Source organism: Hordeum vulgare, chromosome 3H, assembly GCF_904849725.1.
Source record: "Hordeum vulgare subsp. vulgare chromosome 3H, MorexV3_pseudomolecules_assembly, whole genome shotgun sequence".
NCBI classification, from domain to species: Eukaryota; Viridiplantae; Streptophyta; class Magnoliopsida; order Poales; family Poaceae; genus Hordeum; species Hordeum vulgare.
This window is the reverse complement of record NC_058520.1, coordinates 152,151,193-152,167,903: the sequence shown is the minus strand read 5'-3', so window position 1 is coordinate 152,167,903 and position 16,711 is coordinate 152,151,193. Positions and strand designations below refer to the sequence as shown.

At 47.2% G+C, this 16,711-nt stretch overlaps 1 protein-coding gene across 1 annotated transcript; it reads left to right on the top strand.

The window, feature by feature from the left end:
• Window positions 1–14,897: 14,897 nt before the first annotated feature.
• Window positions 14,898–16,330, top strand: LOC123443326 (ERI1 exoribonuclease 2-like). Its single transcript, XM_045119663.1, has one exon. The coding sequence runs from the start codon at window positions 15,101–15,103 to the stop codon at window positions 16,130–16,132; it is 1,032 nt and encodes a 343-aa protein (XP_044975598.1). The 5' UTR covers window positions 14,898–15,100; the 3' UTR covers window positions 16,133–16,330.
• The last annotated feature ends 381 nt before the right edge of the window (window positions 16,331–16,711 follow it).

The following is a 16,711-nucleotide window of genomic DNA, read 5'->3' as shown; positions in this document are numbered from 1 at the left end:
TTAATACAATTATAGCATGAACAATAGACGATTATCATGAACAAGGAAATATGATAATAACCATTTTATTATTGCCTCTAGGGCATATTTCCAACAGTCTCCCACTTGCACTAGAGTCAAGAATCTAGTTACATTGTGATGTATCGAACACCCATAGCATTATGGTGTTGATCATGTTTTGCTCGTGGAAGAGGTTTAGTCAACGGGTCTGCAATATTCAGATCTGTGTGTACTTTACAAATATCTATAACTCCACTCTGGACATGGTCCTGGAAGGAGTTGTAGCGGCGTTTGATGTGCTTCGTCTTCCGGTGAAACCTGGGCTCCTTGGCTATGGCAATGGCCCGAGTGTTATCACAGAAGAGTGTCATTGGACCCGACGCGCTTGGAACCACTCCAAGGTCGGTGATGAGCTCCTTCATCCAAATTCCTTCATGAGCTGCTTCTGAAGCAGCTATGTACTCCGCTTCACATGTAGATGCTGCCACGACTTCTTGCTTGCTGCTGCACCAGCCCACTGCCCCACCATTCAACACATATACGTATCCGGTCTGTGACTTCGAGTCATCCGGATCTATGTCGAAGCTAGCATCGACGTAACCCTTCACGATGAGCTCTTTGTCACCTCCATAAACGAGAAACATTTCCTTAGTCCTTTTCAGGTACTTAAGGATATTCTTGACCGTTGTCCAGTGTTCCATACCGGGATCACTTTGGTACCTCCCTACCAAACTTATGGCAAGGTTTACGTCAGGTCTGGTACACAGCATGGCATACATTAGAGAGCTCATGACTGAAGCGTAGGGGACAGAACTCATCTTCTCTCTTTCTGCTGCCGTGGTCGGCGACTGAGTCTTACTCAATCTCATACCTTGCAAAACTGGCAAGAACCCTTTCTTTGAGTTTTCCATATTGAACTTCTTCAATATCTTGTCAATGTATGTACTTTGCGAAAGACCTATGAGGCGTCTTGATCTATCTCTATAGATCTTGATGCCTAATATGTATGTAGCTTCTCCAAGGTCCTTCATTGAAAAACTTTTGTTCAAATAGGCCTTTATGCTCTCCAACATCTCTATATTATTCCCCGTCAATAATATGTCATCCACATACAGTATGAGGAAAGCTACAGAGCTCCCACTCACTTTCTTGTACAGACAGGCTTCTCCGTAAACCTGTATGAACCCAAACGCTTTAATCACCTCATTAAAGCGAATGTTCCAACTCCGAGATGCTTGCACCAGCCCATAGATGGAGCGCTGGAGCTTGCACACTTCGTTAGCACCCTTAAGGTCGACAAAACCTTCTGGTTGCATCATATACAACTCTTCCTTAAGGTTCCCGTTAAGGAACGCTGTTTTGACATCCATTTGCCAAATTTCATAATCATAAAAGGCGGCAATTGCTAACATGATTCGGACTGATTTCAGCTTCGCTACGGGAGATAAAGTCTCTTCGTAGTCAACTCCTTGAATTTGTCGAAAACCCTTTGCGACAAGTCGAGCTTTGTAAACGGTTACATTACCGTTTGCATCAGTCTTCTTCTTGAAGATCCGTTTATTTTCTATGGCTCGCCGGTCATCGGGCAAGTCCACCAAAGTCCATACTTTGTTCTCATACATGGATCCTATCTCGGATTTCATAGCCTCAAGCCATTTGTTGGAATCCGGGCCCGCCATTGCTTCTTCATAGTTCGAAGGTTCACCGCTGTCTAACAACATGATTTCCATCACAGGGTTGTCGTACCACTCTCGTGCGGAGCGTGCCCTTGTGGACCTTCACGGTTCAGTAGTAACTTGATCCGAAGCTTCATGATCATCATCATTAACTTCCTCTTCAGTTGGTGTAGGCGCCACAGGAACAACTTCCCGTGTTGCGCTACTATCCTGTTCGAGAGGGGGTGTAATTACCTCATCAAGTTCTACCTTCCTCCCACTTACTTCTTTCGAGAGAAATTCTTTCTCTAGAAAGGATCCATTCTTGGCAACAAAGGTTTTACCTTCGGATCTAAGATAGAAGGTATACCCAATAGTTTCCTTAGGGTATCCTATGAATACGCATTTGTCCGCTTTGGGTTCGAGCTTTTCTGGTTGAAGTTTCTTCACATAAGCATCGCAGCCCCAAACTTTAAGAAACGACAACTTAGGTTTCTTGCCAAACCATAATTCATACGGTGTCGTCTCAACGGATTTAGACGGTGCCCTATTTAAAGTGAATGCTGCAGTTTCTAATGCGTATCCCCAAAATGATAGCGGTAAGTCGGTAAGAGACATCATAGATTGTACCATATCTAATAAAGTGCGATTACGACGTTCAGACACTCCGTTGCATTGCAGTGTGCCAGGAGGCGTTAGTTGTGAAACGATTCCACACTTCCTTAGGTGTGTGCCAAACTCGTGACTCAAATATTCTCCTCCACGATCAGATCGTAGACACTTCATTTTTCTGTCACGTTGATTCTCGACCTCACTCTGAAATTCCTTGAACTTTTCAAATGTCTCAGATTTGTGCTTCATCAAGTAGATATACCCATACCTACTCAAATGATCGGTGAGAGTGAGAACATAACGATAGCCACCGCGAGCTTCAACGTTCATTGGACCACACACATCAGTATGTATTATTTCCAATAAGTCGGTTGCTCTCTCCATTATTCATGAGAATGGAGTCTTAGTCATCTTGCCCATGAGGCATGGTTCGCATGTGTCAAATGATTCAAAGTCAAGAGACTCTAATAGTCCATCAGTATGGAGCTTCTTCATGCGCTTAACGCCGATATGACCAAGGCGGCAGTGCCACATGTATGTGGGACTATCATTATTAACTTTACATCTTTTGGTACTCACACTATGAATATGTGTAACATCACGATCGAGATTCATCAAGAATAAACCATTCACTAGTGGAGCATGACCATAAAACATATCAATCGTATAAATAGAACAACCATTATTCTCTGACTTAAATGAGTAGTCATCTCGCATTAGGCAAGAACCTGATACAATGTTCATGCTTAAAGCTGGTACTAAATAACAATTATTAAGGTTTAAGACTAATCCCGACGGTAGATGTAGAGGTAGCGTGCTGACGGCGATCACATCGACCTTTGAACCATTCCCGACGCGCATCGTCACCTCATCCTTGGCCAGTCTCCGCTTATTCCGCGGTTCCTGCTTTGAGTTGCAAATGTGAGCAACAGCACCGGTATCAAATACCCAGGAGCTACTACGAGTGCTGGTAAGGTACACATCAATAACATGTATATTACATATACCTTTAACGTTGCCGGCCTTCTTGTCCGCTAAGTATTTGGGGCAGTTCCGCTTCCAGTGACCCTTTCCCTTGCAATAGAAGCACTGAGTCTCAGGCTTGGGTCCATTCTTTTTCTTCTTCCGGCATCTGGCTTACCGGGCGCGACAACAGATTTGCCGTCTTTCTTGAAGTTCTTCTTACCCTTGCCTTTCTTGAAACTAGTGGTCTTGTTGACCATCAACACTTGATGCTCTTTCTTGATTTCTACTTCTGCAGACTTGAGCATCGAGTACAACTCGGGAATGGTCTTTTCCATCCCTTGCATGTTGTAGTTAAGCACAAAGCCTTTGTAGCTTGGTGGGAGAGACTGGAGGATTCTGTCGATTATAGCATCATCCGGAAGTTCGACTCCAAGTGAAGTCAGACGATCGTGTAACCCAGACATTTTGAGTATGTGCTCACTAACAGAACTGTTCTCCTCCATCTTACAGCTAAAGAACTTGTCGGAGACTTCATATCTCTCGACACGGGCATGAGCTTGAAAAACTAGCTTCAGCTCCTGAAACATCTCATATGCTCCGTGTTGCTCAAAACGCCTTTGGAGCCCCGTTTCTAAACTGTATAACATTCCACACCTAACCAGAGAGTAGTCATCACTCCGCATTTGCCAGACGTTCAGAATGTCCTGGGCTGCTGCGGGAGCGGGAGGGTCACCTAGCGGCGCATCAAGGACATAAGCCTTTTTAGCTGCTTCAAGGATGAGCTTCAAGTTGCGAACCCAGTCCGCATAGTTGCTACCATCATCTTTTAGCTTGTTTTTCTCTAGGAATGCGTTGAAATTGAGGTTGACGTTGGCCATCTACAATATTTATAAAGACAAACCTTTTAGACTAAGTTCATGACAATTAAGCTCATTTAATCAAATTAAGTATGAACTCCCACTTAAATCGACATCCCTCTAGTCATCTAAGTGATACATGATCCATGTTGACTAACCCGTGTCCGATCATCACGTGAGACGGACTAGTCACCATGGTGAGCAACTTCATGCTGATCGTATTCAACCATACGACTCATGTTCGACCTTTCGGTCTCTTGTATTCGAGGTCATGTCTGTACATGCTAAGCTCGTCGAGTCAACCTAGGTGTTTCGCGTGTGTAAATCTGGCTTACACCCGTTGTATGCGAACGTTAGAATCTATCATACCCGATCATCACGTGGTGCTTCGAGACAACGAACCTTCGTAATGGTGCACACCTAGGGGAATACGTTCTTGAAATTTTAACAGGGATCATCTTATTATGCTACCGTCGTTCTAAGCAATAAGATGTAAAACATGATAAACATCATAATGCAATCATATAGTGACATGATATGTCCATTATCATCTTCGCCCTTTCGATCTCCATCTTCAGGCATCGCATGATCATCATCGTCACTGGCGTGACACCATGATCTCCATCATCGTATCTCCATGAAGTCGTCACGCCAACTACTACTATCACTACTACTATAGCTAACCATTAGCAATAAAGTAAAAGTAGTAAGCACATGGCGTTGCATCTCATACAATAAATTAAGACAACTCCTATGCTCCTGCCGGTTGTCATACTCATCGACATGCAAGTCGTGAAACCTATTACAATAACATGATCATCTCATACATCATACATGCAACATCACAACTTTGGCCATATCACATCACATGTCAAACCCTGCAAAAACAAGTTAGACGTCCTCTAATTGTTGTTGCAAGTTTTACGTGGCTGATTTGGGTTTCTAGCAAGAACGCCTTCTTACCTACGTGACAGCCACAACGAGGATATGCCAAAGCTATTTACCCTTAATAAGGACCCTTTTCATCAAATCCAATCCGACTAGAGTAGGAGAGACATACACCCGCTAGCCACCTTTATGCACGGTGTGCATGTCTGTCGATGGAACCAGCCTCACGTAAGCGTACGTGTAAAGTCGGTCCGGGCCGCTTCATCCCACAATACCGCCGGAAAAGAATAAGACTAGTAGCGGCAAGAAAATTGACAAACCATCGCCCACAACTTTTGTGTTCTACTCGTGCATAGAATCTATGCATAGAAAACCTGGATCGGATGCCACTGTTGGGTAACGTAGCATAAATTCAAAATTTTCCTACGCATATTCAGATCTTCCTATGGAGAGACCAGCAACGAGAGAGGGGTAAGATCATCTTCATACCTTTGAAGATCGCTAAGCGGAAGCGTTGCTAGAACGCGGTTGATGGAGTCATACTCGCAGCGATTCCGATCTAGTGCCGAACTACGGCACCTCCGCGTTCAACACACGTGCAGCCCGGTGACGTCTCCCGCACCTTGATCCAGCAAGGAGGAGGGAGAGGTTGGTGAAGAACTCCAACAGCACGATGGCGTGGTGTCGATGGAGAGACGAGGTCTCCCGGCAGGGCTTCGCCAAGCACCGGCATAGAGGAGGAGGAAGAAGGGCAGGGCTGTGCCGAGAGAGAGGCAAAAGTCTGATCTCCAATGGCCAAAAGTGCCCACTATATATAGGGGAGGGAGGGGCTGCGCCCCCTTGAGGGTTTCCCTCTCCTGGGGGGGGCAGCCCTAGATGGGGGCTGGTGCGGCGGCCAAGGGCGGGAGGAGGGGTGTGGCGCACCCCTGGTGGGCCTTAGGCCCTCGTGGCTTAGGGTTTGCCCCCCTTTTCTCGCCCCCACGCATTGGGCTGAGTGGGGAGGCGCACCAGCCCACCTAGGGGCTGGTTCCCTTCCCCACTTGGCCCACCTTACCTCCCGGGGTCGTTGCCCCCCTTTGGTGGACCCCCGGGGCCACCTCCGGTGGTCCCGGTACGTTACCGGTGATGCCCGAAACACTTCCGGTATCCGAAACCATCCGTCCTATATATCAATATTTACCTCCGGACCATTCCGGAGCTCCTCGTGACGTCCGGGATCTCATCCGGGAATCCGAACAGCTTTCGCTAACCTCGTATAACAATTCCCTATAACCCTAGCGTCATCGAACCTTAAGTGTGTAGACCCTACAGGTTCGGGAGACACGCAGACATGACCGAGACGCCTCTCCGGCCAATAACCATCAGCGGGGTCTGGATACCCATGGTGGCTCCCACTTGCTCCATGATGATCTCACCGGATGAACCACGATGTCAAGGATTCAATCAATCCCGTATACGATTCCCTTTGTCTGTCGGTATAGAACTTGCCCGAGATTCGATCGTCGGTATACCAATACCTTGTTCAATCTCGTTACCGGTAAGTCTCTTTACTCGTTTCGTAGCACGTCATCATGTGACTAAATCCTTAGTCACATTGAGCTCATGATGATGTTCTACCGAGTGGGCCCAGAGATACCTCTCCGTCACACGGAGTGACAAATCCCGATCTCGATTCGTACCAACCCAACAGACACTTTCGGAGGTACCCGTAGTGCACCTTTATAGTCACCGAGTTACGCTGTGACGTTTGATACACCCAAAGCACTCCTACGGTATCCGGGAGTTGCACAATCTCACGGTCGAAGGAAAAGATACTTGACATTAGAAAAGCTTTAGCATACGAACAATATGATCTAGTGCTATGCTTAGGATTGGGTCTTGTCCATCACATCATTCTCCTAATGATGTGATCCGGTTATCAATGACATCTAATGCCCATGATCAGGAAACCATGATCATCTATTGACTAACGAGCTAGCCAACTAGAGGCTTGCTAGGGACACTTTGTGATCTATTTATTCACACATGTATTATTGTTTCCTGTTAATACAATTATAGCATGAACAATAGACGATTATCATGAACAAGGAAATATGATAATAACCATTTTATTATTGCCTCTAGGGCATATTTCCAACACTTGCTACCGGGGAAGGGGGACGTGTGCATCCTCTCACCTACTGGTCGAGGAGGACACGCCTGTCGGAGAGGAAGCAGGGGACGTCGTGGAAGAAGGGGAAGCAGGGCTAGTCGTCGGAGCGAAAGAGGTTGTCGTCGAAGTAGGGGAAGCACGGGCGTTCGTCGCTTCCTTGACACGGGGATGGAACCTTCTGAGGTCCTGCGTGCTCCTGGGCTGCTCGGAGAGGACGGAGATGCACTACAACGATGGCGACGAGCTCTTCATGGATCGGCCATGGCGGAGGATGAGCTCGGCCCGCCTACTGCCGATCTAGGGATAGGGAGGAGGAAGAGGAAGGAGGTGGCGGCGCTGCAAGGGAACCCTAGCCCACTGCCCGGACGCCAAGGGTTAAATAGAGGGGCGAGGAAGGCCACCTCGACGTCCGTGAGCACGGCGTCGCCTCTCTGTCTCGCTGTCTCTGACGAAACTGACGGAAAGAAGGGGGGAAGAAGAAGACGGCGTCAACAGGAGCGGGCTGCTGCACGAGGGGTTAGTTAGGCCAGCGAGGGGAAGAGGCCCATTCGGAGGCGCCAGGTAAGAAAAAGAAAAACCCACTAGGGTTTTTCTATTTAAAAACAAACAGAGACAAAAATAAATACACATGCCACACTGTTGACTCTAAAATAAAACAAAAATGCCCTTGGTCATAAGGAAATTATGACCTATTTAAATAAAATGAAAAGGGAATTTTTGGAGCTCTTAAATATTTTCAAAATAGAATAAAATAAACTGTTTTGAGTATATACACCCCTCTCAAACATAGTTTCAAAACACTTCAAACCTAGCACCACATCCACCACAAAAACTCTAAAATATAAACATTTTTGAATCAAGGACAGAGCAAGTAAAACTTGAGCTTTGAGAAATAAAGGAGGGGGGTTTTGAAACCTATTTGCAAACTAGCATAGTTTAAACCCACTTAACAAACACCACTTCATCATCACATGCACATCTACATCTCATACCACATCCAAGGATCCACAACAACACAAACACAAAGAAGGCAAGAAAGATATGGATGCATGCATGCAAATGTAGACAGGGTAAGATCACATGAAATAACACATGGCATATCTCACAAGGCAATGACAGGATGGACCCACATACATGAAGGTTCCAAATATGGCAAGTTACACTCTCGGCATTACATTGGCAATGTTGCAGTTTATTGTGTTGTTGTTGCATGTGTCATGAACTACGACACACTCGAGTCTTGATTCTATTGGTCATGTCGTTTGTGTGCATAGTAATTTTTTCCAACTTTCAGCATGTTCCACTTGATCCCTTTGCAAGGCAACGCCACAGAATGCAATGTTGTTTGGTATGTGTATAGTTAGGATTGGGATGTTGGTTTGCATTGTTGTTATACACACACATGGTTTCCATGTTCATCGGCTAAAAATTCAGATAAGTGTGCTGAGTGTTTCCTTGTGCTTAATGTTATTACTTGGGCATTCTCAGTTGTTTCTACTCATTCATTATAACATCACCACTAATTTGTCGCATTTGGAGCTTGGTCACATGCCAGAATTTGTTATTATTGACTTATGGAGGTGAGGCATCATTCTGACTAGAGCATAATCTGAGGTTGCTTCCACTCAGTAGCCTTGTGCATTTGGTAAGTGTACACATCAATTTCGTGCAGTTTATGCTTAGGACCGAGACCACTCTTGACTACAATTGATCATATTTGTGGGGGTTCTTTCATTTGTGTCATCTTCTAGTGGTGCAAAATTATGCCTACCTTCTGGTATAATCTGTTGGAAGGTACGTAGTTAAGACAATGTGGAAATTGTTTCGCAGTTCAGGCCACCTAGAACACCATAGTGTGATGGTGTGTCCGAACATCATAGCCGCGCCCTATTTGATATGGTGCATACTATGATGTTTCTTATCGAATTACCACTATCGTTTATGGGTTATGCATTAGAGACAACCGCATTCACTTTAAATAGGGCACCGCATATTTCCGTTGAGATGACACAATATAGACTATGGTTTGGAGAAACCTAAGCTGTCATTTCTTAAAAGTTTGGGTTTGCGATGCTTATGTGAAAAAGTTTCAGCCTGATAAGCTCGAACCAAAAGCGGATAAATGCATCTTCATAGGATATCCAAAACAGTTGGGTATATCTCCTATCTCAGAACCGGAAGCGAAGTGTTTGTTTTTAGAAACGGGTCCTTTCTCGAGGAAAGGTTTCTTTCGAAAGAATTGAGTGGGAGGGTGGTGGAACTTGATGAGGTTAGTGAACCGTCACTTCAACCAGTGTGTAGCAGGGCGCAGGAAGTTGTTCCTGTGGCACCTACACCAATTGAAGTGGAAACTGATGATGGTGATCATTGAGCTTCGGATCAAGTTACTGCAAACCTTGTAGGAAGACAAGGTCGTGTACTACTACAGAGTGGTACGGTAACCCTGTCTTGGAGGTCATGTTATTGAACAACAATGAACCTACGAGCTATGGAGAAGCGATGGTGGGCCCGGATTTCGACAAATGGGTGGAGGCCATGGAATCCGAGAGAGGATTCATGTATGAAAAACAAAGTGTAGACTTCGGAAGAACTATTTGATGGTCGTAATACTGTTAAGTAAAGATGGATCTTTAAAAGAAAGACATACGATGATGGTGAAAAGTCACCATTAAGAAAAGCTTGGCTTGTCGCAAGGATGTTTCCGACAAGTTCAACGAGTTGACTATGACGAGACTTTCTCACTCGTAGTGATGCTAAAAGTATGTTGGAATTATGTTAGTAGTTGCTGCATTATTTATGAAATATTGCACATAGGATGTCAAAACATTGTTGCCTCAACAGTTTCCTTGAGGAAAGGTTGTATGTGATACAACCAGAAGGTTTTGTCAATCCTAAGGATACTAACAAGTATGCAAGCTCCAGCGATCCTTCTATGGACTGGTGCAAGCATCTCGGAGTTGGAATATACGCTTTGATGAGATGATCAAAGCTTTTGGGTTTGTACAAGGTTTATGAGAAACTTGTATTTCCAAATAAGTGAGTGGGAGCACTATAGAATTTCTGATAAGTATATGTGGTTGACATATTGTTGATCAGAAGTAATTAGAATTTCTGTGAAGCATAAAAGGTTGTTTGAAAGGAGTTTTTCAAAGGAAGACCTGGATAGAGCTATTTGAACATTGAGCATCAAGATCTATAGAGATAGATCAAAACACTTAATAGAACTTTCAAATGAAATGCATGGCTTGACAAGTTTTTGAAGGAGTTCAAAATAGATCGGCAAAGAAGGAGTTCTTGGTTGTGTTGTAAGGTGTGAATTTGAGTAAGACTCAAAAGCCCGACCATGGCATAAGAAAGAGAAAGGATGAAGGTCGTCCCCTATGCCTTAGCCATAGACTCTAAAGTATGCCATGGTGTGTACCGCACCTAGTGTGTGCCTTGCCACAAGTCTGTTAAGAGGTACAGAGAGTGATACAGGATTAAATCAATGAACATCGGTCAAAGTTATCCTTAGTAACTAATGGACTAAAGAATTTTTCTCGATTTTGGAGGTGGTTAAAGCGTTCGTCGTAAAGGGTTACGTCGATGCAAGCTTTGATACTAATCCGAATAACTCTGAGTAGTAAAACGGATTCGTATAGTAGAGTAGATATTTGGAGTATTTCCGAATAGCACATAGTAGCATCATCTATAAGATGACATAAAGATTTGTAAAGCACACACGGATCTGAAAGATTCAGAACCGTTGACTAAATACTCTCTCAGGAGCAAGGCGTGATCAAACCCCAGAACTGTAAGGGTGTTGGATTCGTTAAAATCACATGATGATGTGAACTAGATTATTGACTCTAGTGCAAGTGGGAGACTGTTGGAAATATGCCCTAGAGGCAATAATAAATTAGTTATTATTATATTTCTTTGTCCGTGATAATCGTTTATTATCCATGCTATAATTGTATTGATTGGAAACATAGATACATGTGTGGATACATAAACAAAACACTGTCCCTATTAAGCCTCTAGTTGACTAGGTCGTTGATCAAAGATGGTCAAGGTTTCCAGGCCATAGACAAGTGTTGTCGCTTGATAACGGGATCACATCATTAGGAGAATCATGTGATGGACTAGACCCAAACTATGAACGTAGCATATTGATCGTGTCATTTTATTGCTATTGTTTTCTACGTGTCAAGTATTTATTCCTATGACCATGAGATCATATAACTCACTGGCACCAGAGGAATACCTTGTGTGTATCAAACGTCGCAACATATCTGGGTGACTATAAAGGTGCTCTACAGGTATCTCCGAAGGTGTCCGTTGAGTTAGTATGGATCAAGACTAGGATTTGTCACTCCGTGTGACGGAGAGGTATCTCGGGGTCCACTCGGTAATATAACATCACACACAAGGCTTGCACGCAATGTGACTAAGTGTAAGTCACGTGATCTTGTATTACGAAACGAGTAAAGAGACTTGTCGGTAACGAGATTGAAATAGGTATGCGGATATCGACGATCGAATCTCGGGCAAGTAACATACCGAAGGACAAAGGGAATGACATACGGGATTATATGAATCCTTGGCACTGAGGTCCAACCGATAAGATCTTCGAAGAATATGTAGGATCCAATATGGGTATCCAGGTCCCGCTATTGGATATTGACCGAGGAGTCTCTCGGGTCATGTCTGCATAGTTCTCGAACCCGCAGGGTCTGCACACTTAAGGTTCGATGATGTTTTAGTATAGTTGAGTTATATGTGTGGTTACCGAATGTTGTTCGGAGTCCCGGATGAGATCACATACATCATGAGGGTTTCTGAAATGGTACGGAAACGAAGATTGATATGTAGGATGGTTTCATTTGGTCACCGAAAAGTTTCAGGCAATTCCGGCAGTGTACCGGGAGTGACGAATGGGTTCCGGGTGTTTACCGGGAGGGGCCCACCCTCCCGGGAGTGAGCCCAAGGCCCTAGGGTGGCGCACCAAGTCCTTAGTGGGCTGGCGGAGTCAGCCCATGAAGGCTATGGCACCAAAAGCAAAAATACCAAAGGAAAGAAAAAAAGAGAGGGAGGTGGAAAGGAAGGAGTGGACTCCTTCCCCACCAAACCGAATTAGGGTTGGAGTCCAACTCCTCCCCCTCGGTCGACGCACCCTTGATGGCCTTGTCCCTCAAGGCTAGCCCCTCCCCTCCTCCTATATATTTTGGTGGTTTAGGGCTGTTTTGAGACACAACTTTGGCACGTGCAACTCTAGCCTATTCCACATAGTTTTACCTCTAGATCGGATTTCTGCGGAGCTCGGGCGGAGCCCTGCAGGAGTAGATCATCACCGCCACCGGAGCACCGTCACGCTGCCAGAGAACTCATCTACTTCTCCGTCTTGCTTGCTGGATCAAGAAGGCCGAGATCATCGTCGAGTTGTACGTGTGCTGAACGCGGAGGTGCCGTCCGTTCGACACTAGATCGGAACAGATCGTGGGACGGATCGTGGGACAGTTCGAGGGACGTGAAGATGTTCCACTACATCAACCGCGTTTCTTAACGCTTCCCGTTGTGCGATCTACAAGGGTACGTAGATCCAATCTCCTCTCTAGATGGACATCACCATGATAGGTCTTCGTGTGCGTATGAATTTTTTTGTTTCCCATGCAACGTTCCCCAACATGTAGATTCACTCTCCCTCTTGTAGATGATCATCACCATGGATAGATATTGCGTGTGCGTACGATTTTTTTAATTTCCCATGCAACATTCCCAAACAATAGGTAACTTCTATGGCGAACAATCCTGAATTCACCTCTATGCTTATCATGGATGGGACACTCACCTCCATAATCGGTCTTTATGATGTGCATGGTATGGCGAGTAGGCAGACCGGTAAGATTGGATCAAATAGAGAGAGCGAGGAAGAAAGAGGAACATGTAGAACGAGTAGGCGGCGCCGCACTTCTCGCGCCGCCTACCAGCCCCTGCTCCTATGACCTAGCTTCCCATGCTCTGTTTCCCCAAGTTGAATTCGCCATCCCCTGTGAGCCCGTCCCAACTCTCGCATGACCACGGCATGTCCGCGTGTTGGTGCCTGACTCAGCTCGGCCGCTCATCACGAGGGGTGGAGGAAGATGTCGACAAACGGATTTCTGGCCAAGCCGGCAGAACGGCGACACGGCGATGTCGAACGACAACGGTGAGGAGGGGCGTGACGGGCAGGAGGTGGCGGCGGGGTGGAGGTCGAGATTGGATTCGGAGGCAGGGTCGTGCGTGTGGTTGTTCTTTTTTTCTTTTATCTCGCCTACTATATCGCTTCATTAACTTATCATAAGGACTGCGGGTTTTCCGACGTTTTTTTTGTAAAAACGCCACGACGGGTTTTCCGACAAAAACAACAACCACTTTAGTATTACTAGCACAAATGCCCGTGCGTTGCAACGGGAATTTTTTTATTGTATTACTATGAAAAAAGTCTAGTAGCCCGTCTAGCAATGCGACACAGGCTCCATAGTCAATAGACAAATTTTCCACTGATGGATTAAGCCCAAGAAACTTTTAGTAAAATTATAGTTTAACCATACTCAATCACCCTTGGGGAACGTATACCAATATACCCTGGGTTTTAATACCGTGTTTTTTATATCAAAGTATTATGAATTATGAGTAATACACAAGTGAGCTATAATAAGGAGGCCAGTCCCTTTTGATCGAGCTGCTGCCTAGCCCTGCCTTCAGAAAAGAGAAAACAAAGGGGTCCGTGCATTTGACGAATTTACTCACTCACTTTCCCTTGCCTTTTTTTATGTGCTCTCATTTGATTTGTGGGATTAGTCTACGCAGACATGAATCCAACATTTCCAGGTTCTATTCCATTTTCCTTTTGAGAAGAAAAGAAGTTCTTGCCTAGTAAGATCCATCTCCGTTGCTAGTTTTAGTTGTTTCCAGTTGATGGTTTGTGTTTCTCTATGTTCACCAGAGCAACCAGAGCACAACGTCCTGCCGTGCCTCCCCTCGTTTCTCCCCTTCCTCCCAGTTCTCTCTCTCTCGCTCGTTTTCTTTCAGGAGCACGCCCGAGTAACCATGGCGCTGCCTTGGAGAACCCCGACGCCTTGCAAGTCGCCACCGCCGCTCGCCTGGATCCGTCCCCACCGTCATTCCGTGCGTACAGCCCGTCCGCCGCCGCACCGCGCACACCACACTCAATCGGATCGAGCGGGAGAGCCGCCTGTCGCCTGCATGTTCACTGAGTCGCCTCGATCCCGATCGATTGGGAGGAGACCCTGATGCGTTGACCCATCGTGTCGACTCTTCATTTTTCTCCTCCTTCAACTCCATGCGGTCCTCCTGCAGTGCGTGAGGGCAGTGCCGACTCCCCGCCTAGCTGTCGCCGCAACCGTGGGCAGCGGCGGCTCCCCGCGCCGGATCCCCGCCTATTTGTCGCCGCGCCCGTGGGCAGCCCCGGCTCCCCGCCTTGTCTAGATGGGATCAGGAGTTTTTTTATCTCCTACATAAAGGTTCGATTGATTTATTATTATATGGACTACGGGTTAAATACAGAAAACATCAGGTTTTTTTTTTTGCAAAATAGCCACGGTGGGTTTTTCGACAGAAGCGCTAACCTCTTTATTAAAATGATGATTTATAATTCAGAACTGAGGGATTACAAATAGGCAGCGTCAACCACGTCAAAAGAAGATTCGCAAAAAAAAAACCACGTCAAAAGAAAATCTCCCAAAAAAAACCACGTCAAAAAAAAGACGCGCCAACTGTTTTCCGGAAAGCATCGGATTAGATTAGAAATACTGCCTGGATCGAACTGCGGCATCCAGTTGTGCCCTAGTTTCCGATCCCAAATTCCCCGATCTCTGCTGCCCTAGTTTTCGATCCCAAATTTCCCCGATCTTCGCCGCCCTAGTTCTCGATCGCAGCTTTCCCCGACCTCAACTCCCGATCTCGAGTTTGCGCGCAGTCCGGCGAACATGGCAGCGATCATGGCGGCGCGCGGGCAGGAGCTGGAGCAAGATTTCGATTTCTTCGTGGTGGTCGACTTCGAGGCGAAGTGCCTCAAAGACGCGCGGATCTTCCCACAGGAAATCATTGAGTTCCCCGCTGTGCTCGTCGACGGCGCCACCGGTCGCATCGAGTCAGCGTTTCGCAGGTACGTTCGTCCTAAACATCACCCTGTGCTGACCCAGTTTTGCAGGGAACTCACCGGCATCCGGCAGGAGGACGTCGACGGCGGCGTGGATCTCGGCGAGGCGCTCTGGCTGCACGACGCGTGGCTGAAGGCGGCGACGGCGGGGGCAGGGAACAGGAGGAGCGGTCGCTTGGCCGTCGTGACCTGGGGAGACTGGGACTGCCGGACCATGCTGGAGTTCGAGTGCCGCTTCAAGGGCATCGAGAAGCCCTCCTACTTTGATCAGTGGATCAACCTGAGGGTCCCCTTCCAGGTGGCGCTCGGCGGCGGAGGGCGGGTGAACCTGCAGGAGGCGGTTCGGGCGGCGGGGCTGGACTGGGAGGGCCGCCTGCATTGCGGGTTGGACGATGCCCTCAACACGGCACGGCTGCTTGCTGAGATCATGCGGCGCGGGGTCAAGATGACCATCACTGGCTCGCTGGCGCCGCTGCCGCTGTTCGAGCAGGAGCAGCAGCCTCGCACAAGCACCTGCGGTGGCTCACCTGCGCCGCCGCCGCCGCCGTTCGAGCAGAAGCAGCAGCCTCGCACAAGCACCTGCGGTGGCCCACTTGTGCTGGCGCCGCCGATTCAGCAGCAGCCGCCTCGCACAGGCCCTTGTGATGGCTCGTTTCCGCTGGTGCTGGCGCCTATCCAGCAGAAGCAGCAGCAGTGGCCGCAGCCTCACATAATCAGCCCCTGCGGTGGCTCCTCTGCGACGTGGTACTGCGGGGTGGCGACAAAAGGAGGCATGGAGCCAGGGGCGATGCAGTCTGGATGCACCAACTGGACGCCGGCCATGGGAGCCGTGCCCCCCTACTACCTGTGGAGCAACTGAACCATGAGACTGAGATTTAGAATTCAGTGTCGCTCGGCTGCTAGTGTTAATCGTCCCCATCAGAATCAGAGTGTAGCTCAGCGGCCTAGTCTAGGTGTAAATTTGGTCTTTGAAATCCAACTTCCAATGGGGCTATTCTTGATGTATTCGGTGTTTCAGCCGTCTGAAAATAAATTCGTTTCAGGCCGTTTTTTAGTCCGTCCGATTCGCACAAATCTTGCACCACGTTTGTCCTCAGTATCGCGTTAGGGTGTGGTTCTGTCGTGGACTATTTTCTGTCTTTTGGGGCTTTTGGGTTTGCGGGTCTACAACCGGTATTGCTATTCGCTATCTGAGGAGGGGATTGACCCAGGCGGGGCGGAGGGAAGGCGGGGGTTCCTCGCCGGCCATTAGCAGCGGAGATGGCGCACGACTAGTCCCCCCAGAGAAGGAGGCGTGTGCTCCACAGGGACGGCTGCAGGTAGGAGATCTGTTGGCCTGGAGAGGAGCTCGATGGAGCTGCCCCGTAGTGGTCTCCACCAGCAAGCTCCAGTCGGTGGTAGTCACCGCCGCTGATCCAGCAGCAGCCGCCTCGCACAG

What these genes read in the sequence shown, in the direction of transcription:
- LOC123443326 (XM_045119663.1), top strand. Translation starts at nt 15,101, where the DNA reads ATGGCAGCGATCATGGCGGCGCGCGGGCAGGAGCTGGAGCAAGATTTC.